The 12,794-nt window shown below is 42.4% G+C and overlaps 1 protein-coding gene across 2 annotated transcripts in view; it reads right to left on the bottom strand.

Moving 5' to 3' along the window:
• GNB4 (G protein subunit beta 4) overlaps positions 1-12,794 on the bottom strand; it is a 120,206-nt gene that overhangs the window by 28,267 nt on the left and 79,145 nt on the right. For both annotated transcript variants that reach the window (XM_038751032.1, XM_038751024.1), the window contains exons 3-5: positions 8,725-8,763; positions 6,075-6,181; positions 4,057-4,120 (exon numbers count right to left, since the gene is read on the bottom strand). In XM_038751032.1, coding sequence (XP_038606960.1) covers positions 4,057-4,120; positions 6,075-6,181; positions 8,725-8,763 — 210 coding nt within the window. The remainder of the gene's footprint in view (positions 1-4,056; positions 4,121-6,074; positions 6,182-8,724; positions 8,764-12,794) is intronic.

Raw genomic sequence — 12,794 nt, 5'->3', positions numbered from 1 at the left:
TTATTCCTGCTCAGAGGGATCAATCAATCAATCAATCGCATTTATTGAGCGCTTACTGTGTGCAGAGCACTGTACTAAGCGCTTGGGAAGTACAAGTTGGCAACATTTAGAGACAGTCCCTACCCAACAGTGGGCTCACAGTCTAAAAGGGGGAGACAGAGAACAAAACCAAACATACTAACAAAATAAAATAAACAGAATAGATATGTACAAGTAAAATAAATAAATAAATAGAGTAATAAATATGTACAAACATATATACATATATACAGGTGCTGTGGAGAAGGGAAGGAGGTAAGATGGGGGGATGGAGAGGGGGACGAGGGGGCTCAGTGGAAAGAGCCCGGGCTTTGGAGTCAGAGGTCATGGGTTCAAATCCCAGCCCCGCCAATTGTCAGCTGTGTGATTTTGGGCAAGTCACTTCGCTTCTCTGGGCCTCAGTTACCTCATCTGTAAAACGGGGATTAAGACTGTGAGCCCCCCCGTGAGACAACCTGATCACTCTGTAACCTCCCTAGCGCTTAGAACAGTGCTTTGCACATAGTAAGCGCTTAAAAAATGCCATTATTATTCCCCTTCTAGACTGTGAGCCCGTTGTTGGGTGGGGACCGTCTCTATATGTTGCCAACTTGTACTTCCCAAGCACGCACTATCAACCCATCATTCACGTATGTATAAAACCATCAACTTCATCACTTCCCATCAGCCGATCTCCTCTTTCCAACTGCTCCCTTCTTTCACTATACCCTAGCTCACACTTTTCATTCCTCCCAAGAAAATCTGTGTCTCGCTCTCCATTCTCCCGCCTCTAACCCCTTTTCTCTGCCTAGAATTTCCCCCCCACTTAAGTGGTGCCAAACCACATCCCTCTCCCCGCTTCCGAGGTTGTCCAAAATGGGCACCCGTGCCAAGGTGTTCACCTCCTTCCCACGCGTGTTATCCCACCAGCTCCCGCGACACGCATGTAACTCCTATAACTAATGCAGGAGCTGGGTTCTTGCAAAAACCCTGCGTTGAGGTGTAACACGCTGCAATATTCGTGGAGACGAACTCTACAGACTTGCGCACGTGCACAACACCGTGAGGGGCTGCGTCCAAGACAGGATCGCGTTACTGAATAATAATAATAATGATGGCATTTATTATTACTGAAAGAACTGGAAGAACGATGTCTAATTTCCTGCCAATGCCTTAGGCAAAAATATAGTGAAAACACTTGTTATGATAGAACCAAGAGTGTTTGCTGTTGATTCATTTGTTTCTGTCATTTACATAGACTTGCTCTCCATTCAACCTTATCATCATCATCATCAATCGTATTTATTGAGCGCTTACTGTGTGCAGAGCACTGTCCTAAGCGCTTGGGAAGTACAAATTGGCAACATATAGAGACAGTCCCTACCCAACAGTGGGCTCACAGTCTAAAAGGGGGAGACAGAGAACAAAACCAAACATACTAACAAAATAAAATAAATAGAATAGATATGTACAAATAAAATAGAGTAATAAATATGTACAAACATATATACATATATACAGGTGCTGTGGGGAAGGGAAGGAGGTAAGATGGGGATAGACTTTTACTTTTTAAAAAGTAAAACGTTAGTTAATCCCCTAACTCAGCCCAAGAGTACACACTCAAGTACCGATTTCCTCCACCCTTGCACATGCTATCAAAAATTAACACACGTGGCCTAGTGGAAAGAGCACGGGCTTGGCAGTCAGAGGTCATGGGTTCTAATCCAGGCTCTGCTACTTGTCTGCTGTGTGACCTTGGGCAAGTCGCTTCACTTCTCTGGGCCTCAGTTACCTCATCTGGAAAATGGGGATTAAGACTGTGAGCCCCATGTGGGACAACCTGATCGCCTTGTATCCCCCCCAGTGCTTAGAACAGTGCTTTGCACACAGTAAGCACTTAATAAATGCCATTATTATTATTAACACTAAATGCAACCTGGTAACTAGGAAAACAAAGACTGCGGTTTGGTTGGACAGTGAATAGACTGAGTGAGAGAAATGCTTTCTTCAAACTCAATCATTCATTCAATCGCATTTATCAAGAGCTTACTATATGCAGAGCGCTTGGAAAGTATAATTCAGCAACAAATAGAAACAATCCCTACCCAAAAACAGGGTCACAGTCTAGAAGAGGGGAGACAGACATTAAAACAAGTAAACAGGTATCAATAGCATCAATATAAATGAATAGAAGATATATACACATCATTAATAAAATAAATAGAATAATATGTACATAAGTACACAAGTGCTGTGGGGTGGGGACGGGGGTAGAATAGAGGGAGGGAGTCGGGGTGATGGGGAGAGGAGGAAGAGCAGAGGAAAAGGGGGGCTTAGCCTGGGAGGGCCTCCTGGAGGAGGTGAACTTTCAGTAGGGCTTTGAAATGGGGAAGTTTACATGATCAAACTTACTATCCAAAGGAACCTTATTTTTGCCCTCTCTTAACCAAATATTCCTCAACACTAGGCACAGAAAGCAAGAAGGCTCAAGCCTAGCTCAGACAACGTCCAGGGCTTGCAACATACGGTTCAGTTGATGGGTAAGTAGTTACTAATGTAATTATTTTTTAAAAAACAAAAACACCCAACAACAAAAACCAAGGACTTTCCAAAGCAGGATTATGTGCTTCTGCAGGAGCTCCGTGCTACAGTGTTTGAAAAGAGCAACTGTTTGAGATCAATACCACAATTCAAATTCCAAAAATACATCAGAACAGGAATGCAGCAGAAAGAAAATCTGATTAAAAAAGTGTTAACTGGTCTACGAAGAAATCGAACAGGCTATCACATTTTTTCTGAGCTCCACAAACCAGTAAGAAGCAACATTCCACTGCTGTTAGTGTCCAATAATTACTACCAACACCAGCCCTGAAGTTCACCTATGTCTTTTCATTTCTCAGCAAAATGTGGTCTCAGACGAGATTCTTTTTTTGGAATGCTGTATCCTCCCAGTGAATAGTTAAATACGTAGCATGAGTTCCTTTTGCAAAGTGTAGAACAACGGTTTCAAATCCTCATCAAAAATTACGTTGGATTGTAGTAATTTTCTAAAATCCTCTATTTCCCTTAAAAGGAATTACCCTGACGGTTTCTAGAAGACAAGCTACGGATAAAGACACAGAATGAGTCAAAAATTGGCAGCTCGTTGTGGGCAAGGAACAGTGTCTACCAACTCTGTTGTACGGTACTCTCCGAAGTGTTCAGTACAGTACTCTGCACACAGTAAGCGCTCAAGAAATACGACCGATCGACTGATTGATCTGTGAAAATCTGTTAACGGGTGACCTCTTGGCTAAGAAACAAACAGTACTTTCTAGGTGAACACTGTTAGATTGAGGGCTCCTGGACAGACAGGGACCGTGACTAACTCTCACCTGCGGATTCCTTCTTTCCCAGATTCTTTCCCAGATTCTTTCTTTCCCAGCGCTTAATCCAGTGCTCTACACACAACAGGCGATTAGCAAATACTATTACTACTACTACTCAGAGTCAAGTGACTTTGAAAAGGAATCATAATGGATGGTTATTTAAAAGGAAACACCATCCTCAAAAATCAAAGCATCAGAGAGTTCAGTCTAAGTCATTTCAGAGTATCTAAAGCTTTTATTTTTATTTTTAAAGTACACTTTTTAAAACAATGGGTGGAAATGCTTCTGAAAACGAAAAAAAAAAAAAGAACCTTCAAACCAAAAGAAAAATCTAGGGTCTCAGTAGATTAGGAGAAAGGAATTCAAAAGTCAATCTCCTTTTATGTAAAATGGCCCATGCAAAGACTTTCCCAATTCGAATTTTAGCCGTTACCTTGAGCACTGTGGTTGAACTGTGTTACAGCTGAAAGGAGAATGAAAAAAAAAACCCAAACACAAAAACCTAAGACTCAAATTTTGCAGACTGACACCATATCTGACTCCGATCTAACAAGTAAAACGACGCTACGTTTGCAGAAGAAAAAGATGCAAACAACAAATGATGGGTAACAAACGAGATCCGAGGACCCTTAATAAAAGATCACTGATAAGGATGGATATGCAGCCTTACCTTATTTGTGGTATAACTATCCCAAATAATGAGTTTTCCATCTTGAGAAGCACTGACGAGTAGCCTGCAGGTCACCAAAACACAACAAAATCAATACTGCATCAAAACAGCATTTGAAATAATTGCACATCATATATTAGCAATGATCAGTTGAAAGACACGTTTTGTTGCCCCTCAGCAAAAAAAGCTTTTTGATCTTGCCCTAAATTTGAAATGGACTGCATTTCAATTCATACCATTAAAACACAATTAGCGGCACTGGTTTCGGTTCCAATCAGTCTTCTGTTCAACTGGACATTTTAAATAATAGCAATAATAACTGGGGTATTTGGGGGGCACTTCTGTGCCAAGCACTGTACTAAGCTCTGGGGTATAAACAAGACAATCAGGTCCCACGTGAGGCTCCCAGTTTAAGTAGCATAACAGTTTTCTGGCCTTAGGATGGCTGAATTAATGATGCTGTGAGTCATGGTACACCTGAGCGGCCAGGACAATCTCCTCTGGAATAGTCCATGATTATTTTTCTTGGCTTAAAGAACATCTGAAATGCCCCCGTCAAATAGTGGAAGGCACTGGTAGGTGGGGTCCCGGCTGAAGCACGCCAGCCTGGGGTCTTCCTGAGAGAATCACAGAATGCTGAATGGTAAAAACCACCTCATACGTGAAGGAGTTCGTGTTTACCAACTAATATCCTTGATGCACTGATATAATAATAATGCTACTGCCAGCACATATTAGGACCTTATTGTGGGATAAATAGTGCGCTCACAGCTGGGGCAGACACAAAATGACCATATTAGACTCAGTCGCTATCCCACAAGGGACTCTCAATCTAAGCAAGAGGGAGAACAGATATTTTATACCTATTTTACAGATAAGGAAATGGAGGAACAGAGAAGTTGGGTGTTTGAGCGTGGTCATTCTGCAGGCGTGTGGCAGAGCTAGGACTAGAACCCAGGGTCTCCTGAATGCCAGTCCCATATTCTTTCCATTTAGGCCATGCTGCTTCAGCGTGGTATGCAACTGGGAGACTTAAAACTAAAAAAAAAAAAAAAATCCCACACAGCCAGAGATAATGAAAATGGGTTTGAACTCTAGTTTGAAAAAGATGTCTTTGGTAGCAATGGCTAGAGATTGTTTCAGTTTAAATCCTTTCAGGTTTTCCAAAAAATTATAAAACACCCTTTGTATATCTTGTGTGACAATAAGTGACTGTGCCAAGACCAAAAGATGGTTAGCAATCCCCTGAAGTTATTTACCAAATAAGATATTCACCAGTGTGGCAGGTCATCAAGCCAAGTGTCCCTTCATGAGGCAGCGTGGCCTAGTGAAACGGGCACAGACTTGGGAGTCAGAGGACCTGGGTTCGAATGCCAGTTCTGCCACTTCCCTCCTGTGTGACCTTGGGCAAATCACTTACCTTATCTGTGTCTCGGTTTCCTAAACTGTAAAATGGGGACTTACTACCTGTTCTCCCTCCTACCTCAGATTGTGAGACTCTGTCCAACCTGATTAAGATACAAACCTGGAAAGAGGCAAAGCTTTTCCCAGAGCTTGAAACAGAGATTGACACACATAAGCATTTAACGAATACCATAATTACTATTATTGAAAGATGCAAATATAGTTAGATCTGGGGAGCTGAAGGGATAAGGGTCTCTCTCTACTCAACCTCTAATCAAACTTGCGGGTATTAGGAATGATCTGGAAATAGGAATTCTAGAAATAGGAATTCTAGAATATCCAAAACAATCTACTCATGGTTAATGTAATGTATCCTCTGAAAAATGCGAAAGGGTCAACCAAATCGCCCCAAATTCCCTAATAAAGTGCATTTTCTAAGAGTTGGCTAACCATTTATTTCCTCATATCTGGCTAAGAGAGGTGTTTATCATTGCAACTACGTGTCAATGTCAGGGAAGGGGAAACCTCGCCATGTAGAGGTTTTCCCTCCAGTCCTTGAATGCATTTTTAACTTAACTCAGAAGAGGGGCTCTCCGTTACAGGTAAGTACCAACCTTGAATCATATCCCCAGTGCATGGCATAAATTTTAGCTAAGTGACCCCTCAGCGTACGTCTCGTGCGCATTTGGATTCGGCCAACGGAGTCCAGACTTGCTGTGATCTATTACAAGAAAGACACACGTTATTCTACACGATCTATACAGATGGACCCACGTTACTGACCGGCGGGCTCACACTTTAATCTACTCCAGCTGAGGGATCCAGGAGTCCTTCTGAGAAGGATGGAGAGTGACTGCTGGCGGCAGGGGATTGGTGACGATTTCAAAGGGTGAGGTGGGCCCACCCAGGCTCGTCTTGGCCATATGGATAAAAGAGCTCAGTTTGGTGGGAGAGGTGTTTTGAGGGACAGACCTGGCTGCATTTCCTCCCTACTCGGCTCCAAGGCTGTTGCAGATATCAATCGATAAATGGTATCTACTGAGCTCTTACCGTGTGCACAGCATTATATTGAATGCTTGGGAGAGTACCACAGAAGAGTTGGTGGACACAATCCCTGCCCAGAGGGAGCTTACGGTCTAGAGGGGGAGACAGACATTAAGATAAGTGATGGAGGTGTGTGTAAATTGGGGCTGAGAGTGGGGACTGTGCTTAAATAATTATAATAATAATGACGGCATTTGTTAAGCGCTTACTATGTGCCAAGCACTGTTCTAAGCGCTGGGGGGGGATACATGGTAATCAGGTTGTCTCACGAGGGGCTCACAGTCTTAATCCTGTATATATGCATATATGTTTGCACATATTTATTGCTCTATTTATTTATTTTGCTTGTACATATCTATTCTATTTATTTTATTTTGTTAATATGTTTGGTTTTGTTCTCTGTATCCCCCTTCTAGACTGTGAGCCCACTGTTGGGTAGGGACTGTCTCTATATGTTGCCAACTTGGACTTCCCAAGCGCTTAGTACAGTGCTCTGCACACAGTAAGCGCTCAACAAATACGATTGATTGATTGATTAATCCCCATTTTACAGATGAGGGAAACGAGGCCCAGAGAAGTTACGTTACTTGCCCAAAGTCACACGGCTGACAAGTGGCGGAGGCGGAATTGGAACCCATGACCCCCGGCTCCCAAGCCCGTGCTCTTCCCACTGAGCCACGCTGCTTCCGCATAGGGAGTAGTGGAAATGAGGGCTAAGTCAGGGAAGGCCTGTTGGAGGAGATGGGATTTTTAGTAAAGCTTTGGGGGTGGGGAGAGTGGATGGTCTGTCAGACACGAACGGGGAGGGAATTCCAGGCCAGAGGGAGGCTGTGGACAAGGGCTCGGCACTGAGTTAGACGAGATCGAGGTTCAGAGAGTAGATTGGCATTAGAGGAGCAAAGTGTGCAGGCTGGGATGTAGTAGAAAATCAGCAAGGTAAGGTAGGAGGGGGAGAGCTGATTGAGTGCTTTAAGGCTGACAGTACGGAATTTCTCTTTGACATGAGCCCCGAGATATACCGTGGGCAGGGAAAGATAACAACAGCCGGAACAGACTTGGAAGCAAATTGGAGCCAAGGCAAACTGAAGGGCAGCCACTTCAACAAGTCAATTGGTGACTAAGGTATGACATACAGGCCATATTTTGCTCACCCTGCTGTATACTTTTAATACTGACCAATATGTCCATAATGTTAATGAAGAATAACCTGCAGTAGAGGTGGGCAAAAAGTATCTTGGTGGGCTGTAAATTCTTTGAGGGCAGGAATCAAGACTATTATCTCACTTTACTTTCTCAAGTGTTTAAGAGTGATTGATTAGATAACACCGGATCATCCAGGATTTGGTTGCTCTCCACACAAAAGCCATTTTGTTAAATACCTCAGTTCTGCTACAATACTGTGGTTATATTATGTGAAGAACCTCATGTTACGAAGAGCTATGCATTCTAGAAATCACTGATTTAATGATAATAAATAGGTTGAGGGGTAGAAGGTTTGAAGATACCACCATGACCATCAATTTTCATTTCAAGCTACCGTATTGTGTTCATTACTACTAGAAGAATGCTAAACACCCTTGCCCGTTTTATTTTACTCTAACAGTGCATGCACACCTGCAAAAATGCAAAGAAAAACAAAGCACAGTATAGTAAGGCTAAGGAAGCACTTGAATGGCGCAGCAGCATTTTACCTTATCCAATCCTATATGCGTACACATAAGCATTTCATTTTATATCAAATCTACTATTGAACGGTATTATGTCAAGAGACTCATGGGAAGACTCCTCTTTAATTCTGCCATCATTTTATATCTAAAATATGACATGTTAGAGCAGATCTGTATAGTGTAGAGCAGAAGAATTCTATTAAAGTGGATTAAGAGCAAACAGCTGAGGAGGAAGTGTTCGCTTCACTTGCGTGATTTTTAAAATTCCTTCCAAGTACAGAATTAATACAATAATTAGAACCATTCCAACCACAATACACAGCTTTCTTCCCCTCAAGAAGTACCACACACATTTGGAGTATCCCTTAAAAAACACATGAAAACTACATTGCAATTCTATATAGCTAAATATTTTTTTTAACATCTTTCCCAGAAATGCCAAGGCACTTTAACATAACTATTCAAAAATGAAGAATTACTGGGGGAAAGGATTTCATCTGCCCTTGACTCTAGATTGATACAGATTACTGTTTTGTATTAAGAAATATTTTACCTGAGCAAGTGTTGTGTCACTACACGCTTTCCTGGCATCCTATAAAAAAGAACCCAGATATTAATTTACATTCATATTGGCCATTTTTTAATCTTCACAAAATCCAATGTAACTAAGCATGCTTTAATTTACAGAGGAACTTTAAAATTACTATTAAAAGAATTGAGTCCTTTTGAAATTACATTAATCATATACCAAAGTATGCTGGGATAAACTATTTATTTTATTTTGTTAGTATGTTTGGTTTTGTTCTCTGTCTCCCCCTTTTAGACTGTGAGCCCACTGTTGGGTAGGGACTGTCTCTATATGTTGCCAATTTGTACTTCCCAAGCGCTTAGTACAGTGCTCCGCACACAGTAAGCGCTCAATAAATACGATTGATGATGATGATGATAATAAACAAATTATCCCACCGGACTGGAGGGAAGAGGGAGGAAGAAATGAGAAACCTTCAGAGATGAGTTTCATTAGAAAAAAAAAGTCTGTTTTTGAGACCAGCTGAGGCAGAAAAATGTGGATATTTATTCACGCCTCGTGCTACTCGGCAAAACCAATTAATCAATGGTATTTGAGCACTTATTAAGTTCAAACTGATTCACCAATTGCATCCCTTTCAGGTTTTTCCCTTGCAAAATGGGAATAATAGGCAGCATGACAAAGGAAAGAGCATTGGGCTGGGAGTTAGGAGCTCTGAGTCCTAACCCCAGCTCTGCCACTGGCCTGCTGTGCAACGTCCGGAAAGTAACTTGTCCATCCTGTTTCGGTCCGCCGCTCTGTAAACCTGGAGCTAGACTACCTGCTCTCCCTTCCTCTTAGACTTGCGAGTTCCAGCTGAGAAAGGGACTGCATCTGATCGTGGGTTCTAATCCCGGCTCTGCCGCTTGTCAGCTGTGTGACTTTTTGGGCAAGTCACTTAACTTCTCTGTGCCTCTGTTACCTCATCTGGAAAATGGGGATTAAGACTGGGAGCCCCACAGGGGACAATGTGATTACCTTGTATCTACCCCGGCGCTTAGAACAGTGCTTGGTACATAGAAAGCACTTAAATACCATCATAATTATTATTATTATTAGTAGTAGTAGTAGTAGTAGTACTAGTAGTAGTAGTAGTATCTGACTCTTGTGCTTGGAATAGAGTAAGCACTGAATAAATACCCTAAGTAACTAAAGAGCAGAGTTATCAAGACCCAGAAGCTTCTGCCTGACTGTCTTTTAACAGCACACTAAGGTACTGGAGGGCAGGGACTGAGACTTTCCCTTCTCCACTCTATACTTCACCCCTCTGCCTGGATCATTTTTCTAAAATGTAATTTTGCTCACATCTCCTCGCTCCTCAAAAATCTTCAGTGACGATGATTCTTCTCAATCAATCAATCATATTTATTGAGTGCCTACTGTGTGCAGAGCATTGTACTAAGCACTTGGGAAGTACAAGTTGGCAACATATAGAGACAGTCCCTACCCAACAGCGGGCTCACAGTCTAAAAGGGGGAGACAGAGAACAAAACCAAACATACTAACAAAATAAAATAAATAGAATAGATATGTACAAGTAAAATAAATAGAGTAATAAATATGTACAAACATATATACATCTATACAGGTGCTGTGGGGAAGGGAAGGAGGTAAGATGGGGGGGATGGAGAGGGGGGCGAGGGGGAGAGGAAGGAAGGGGCTCAGTCTGGGAAGGCCTCCTGGGGGAGGTGAGCTCTCAATAGGGCCTTGAAGGGAGGAAGAGAGCGAGCTTGGAGGATGTGGGGAGGGCAACAAGCAGAAATTCCAGACCACTGGCTTCAAAGCACTAAGAGTTCTTTCCCTCCTATTTATCTGCTCTCTTCTCCCACGACACCCAGCTCAAACACTTCAATCTTCTTGAGCTAACCTACTCCTGTGCTTACTCGTCCATCTCTGACCCCTTGTTCCTCTTACCTGGAACTCCTTCCTGCTCCAAATCTGCCAGGCCACACCTCTCCTTGTCTTCAAAGCCCTCCCGAAATAATAATAATGGCATTTGTTAAGCGCTTACTATGTGCCGAGCACTGTTCTAAGCGCTGGGGGGATACACGGTAATCAGGTTGTCCCACATGGGGCTCACAGACTTCATCCCCATTTTACAGATGAGGGAACTGAGGCCCAGAGAAATGAAGCGACTTGCCCAAAGTCACACAGCTGATAAGTGGTGGTAAATCACATCTCTTCTAGCCTTCCCTGATTAACTTTCTTCTCCCCAGATCATGCCTCTCCCAATTATCAACTCAATGCTTCTGTTTCAATTACCCACTTCGACATTGACAACCATCTATAGCACTTTTTCTACCCTACTACTTGAATGCTATCTCAGCTCCACATTAACTTTTCCTTCTCTTCTTAAATCTGTAAATTATTTACCCTGTCTCCTTCAGACTGTAATATCCCTGAAGGTAAGCCTTATGCTTTCTAATTCCATTGTACGCTCCCAAGAGCTTAGTACAATCCTTTGCACAAAGCAGGAGATCTATAAATAGAATTGGAAGCAGCACGGCCTACTGGATAGAGCACAGGCTTGGGAGTCAGAAGGACCTGGGCTCTAATCCTGACTCCTCCACTTGTCTGCTGTGTGACCTTGGGCAAGTCATTTCACTTCTCTGTGCCTCAGTTTCTACATCTGTAAAATGGGGATGAATACTGTGAGCCCCAGGTGGGACAGGGAATGTGTCCAACCTGATGAGCTTGTATCTACCCCAGCACTTAGAACAGTGCTTGTCACGTAGTAAGCACTTAACAAATACCATTATTATTAAGTAAATGATTTGCTTCTGGGGTGCTTTCCCAAGCTCTTAGTAATCAACGAATTAACAGCTTTTATCCACCAACGGGAGTGGGAACCTTGAGGTCTTAAATGAATAAACTCAATTCCCACAATTAAAAACAAGTGGGAAAACTTATCACCAGGTGACTTTTTCAAGACCTCAAATTTCTGAATTCATTGTTTACTGAGCACTCATTTTCTGTCATGAGCGTGATAGGAATTGTGGAAAGTTATAAAGGAAGTCAAAAACAGTCCATGCTCTTCAGGTGATTTAATATTCTTTTAGACTGTGAGCCCACTGTTGGGTAGGGACTGTCTCTATATGTTGCCAATCTGCACTTCCCAAGTGCTTAGTACAGTGCTCTGCACATAGTAAGCGCTCAATAAATACGATTGATGATGAATATTCCAAAGTGATCTGAATGTGCTTTGGATTCTGGTATTTAAAATTGATCTCCTCCCTCTACCTCCTAAACCCTTACCTCTTCCTAAAAGTTTCACTGTATCAAGCACTTCATCTTCTTTGCCCCTTCATAAGCTCCGCCTTGGTATTAGTTTTGACTTCTTGCTTTTATTTGCCCCTTCCTTCTCATTCTTTTAAAGCCTGTCATTTCTCAATATTTCCCAAATTCACCCAACCTTTAACTATGTCCCTTAAAACCACAGTCCCTAGTTGTACAAACAGTATTACCTCCTGGCTGGGTTATATTTCAACACTACTCTTACTGCTTTCCCCATACCTGTTAATCCTACATAAAATTGCTTGGATTTTATTATTAAAAGTTGATTGGGATACATCACTTCTTCCTCAAAAATCTCCTCCTGGCCTCCCTGACGTCTGGACCATTAGGCTCTCCATTAACCGGCTCCCTCATACTAAACTGACCTCTTCCTCCTACTACAGTTCATCTCAACTTTCTACTTTTCCCCAGAAAATCCGCTAACTGTCCCTTACATTTAACTCTTACAGATTACTGTTGCCAATCCCCTTCTGGCAAGTCACGTTCCCTCTCTACCACGATTCCTGAAAGCCCTTCTGACAAGCCGCACTTCAGGAGGCCTGCCTTGATTCAAATCCCGCTCTGCCAATTGTCAGCTGTGTGACTTTGGGCAAGTCACTTCACTTCTCTGGGCCTCAGTTCCCTCATCTGTAAAATGGGGACTAAGACTGTGAGCCCCACGTGGGACAACCTGATCACCTTGTAACCTCCTCAGTGCTTAGAACGGTGCTTGACACATAGTAAGTGTTTAACAAATGCCATCATTATTATTATTAATATTA

Source organism: Tachyglossus aculeatus, chromosome 1, assembly GCF_015852505.1.
Source record: "Tachyglossus aculeatus isolate mTacAcu1 chromosome 1, mTacAcu1.pri, whole genome shotgun sequence".
Lineage (NCBI taxonomy): Eukaryota > Metazoa > Chordata > Mammalia > Monotremata > Tachyglossidae > Tachyglossus > Tachyglossus aculeatus.
Note: the sequence above shows the minus strand (reverse complement) of the source record. Positions and strands in the feature narration are given on the sequence as shown.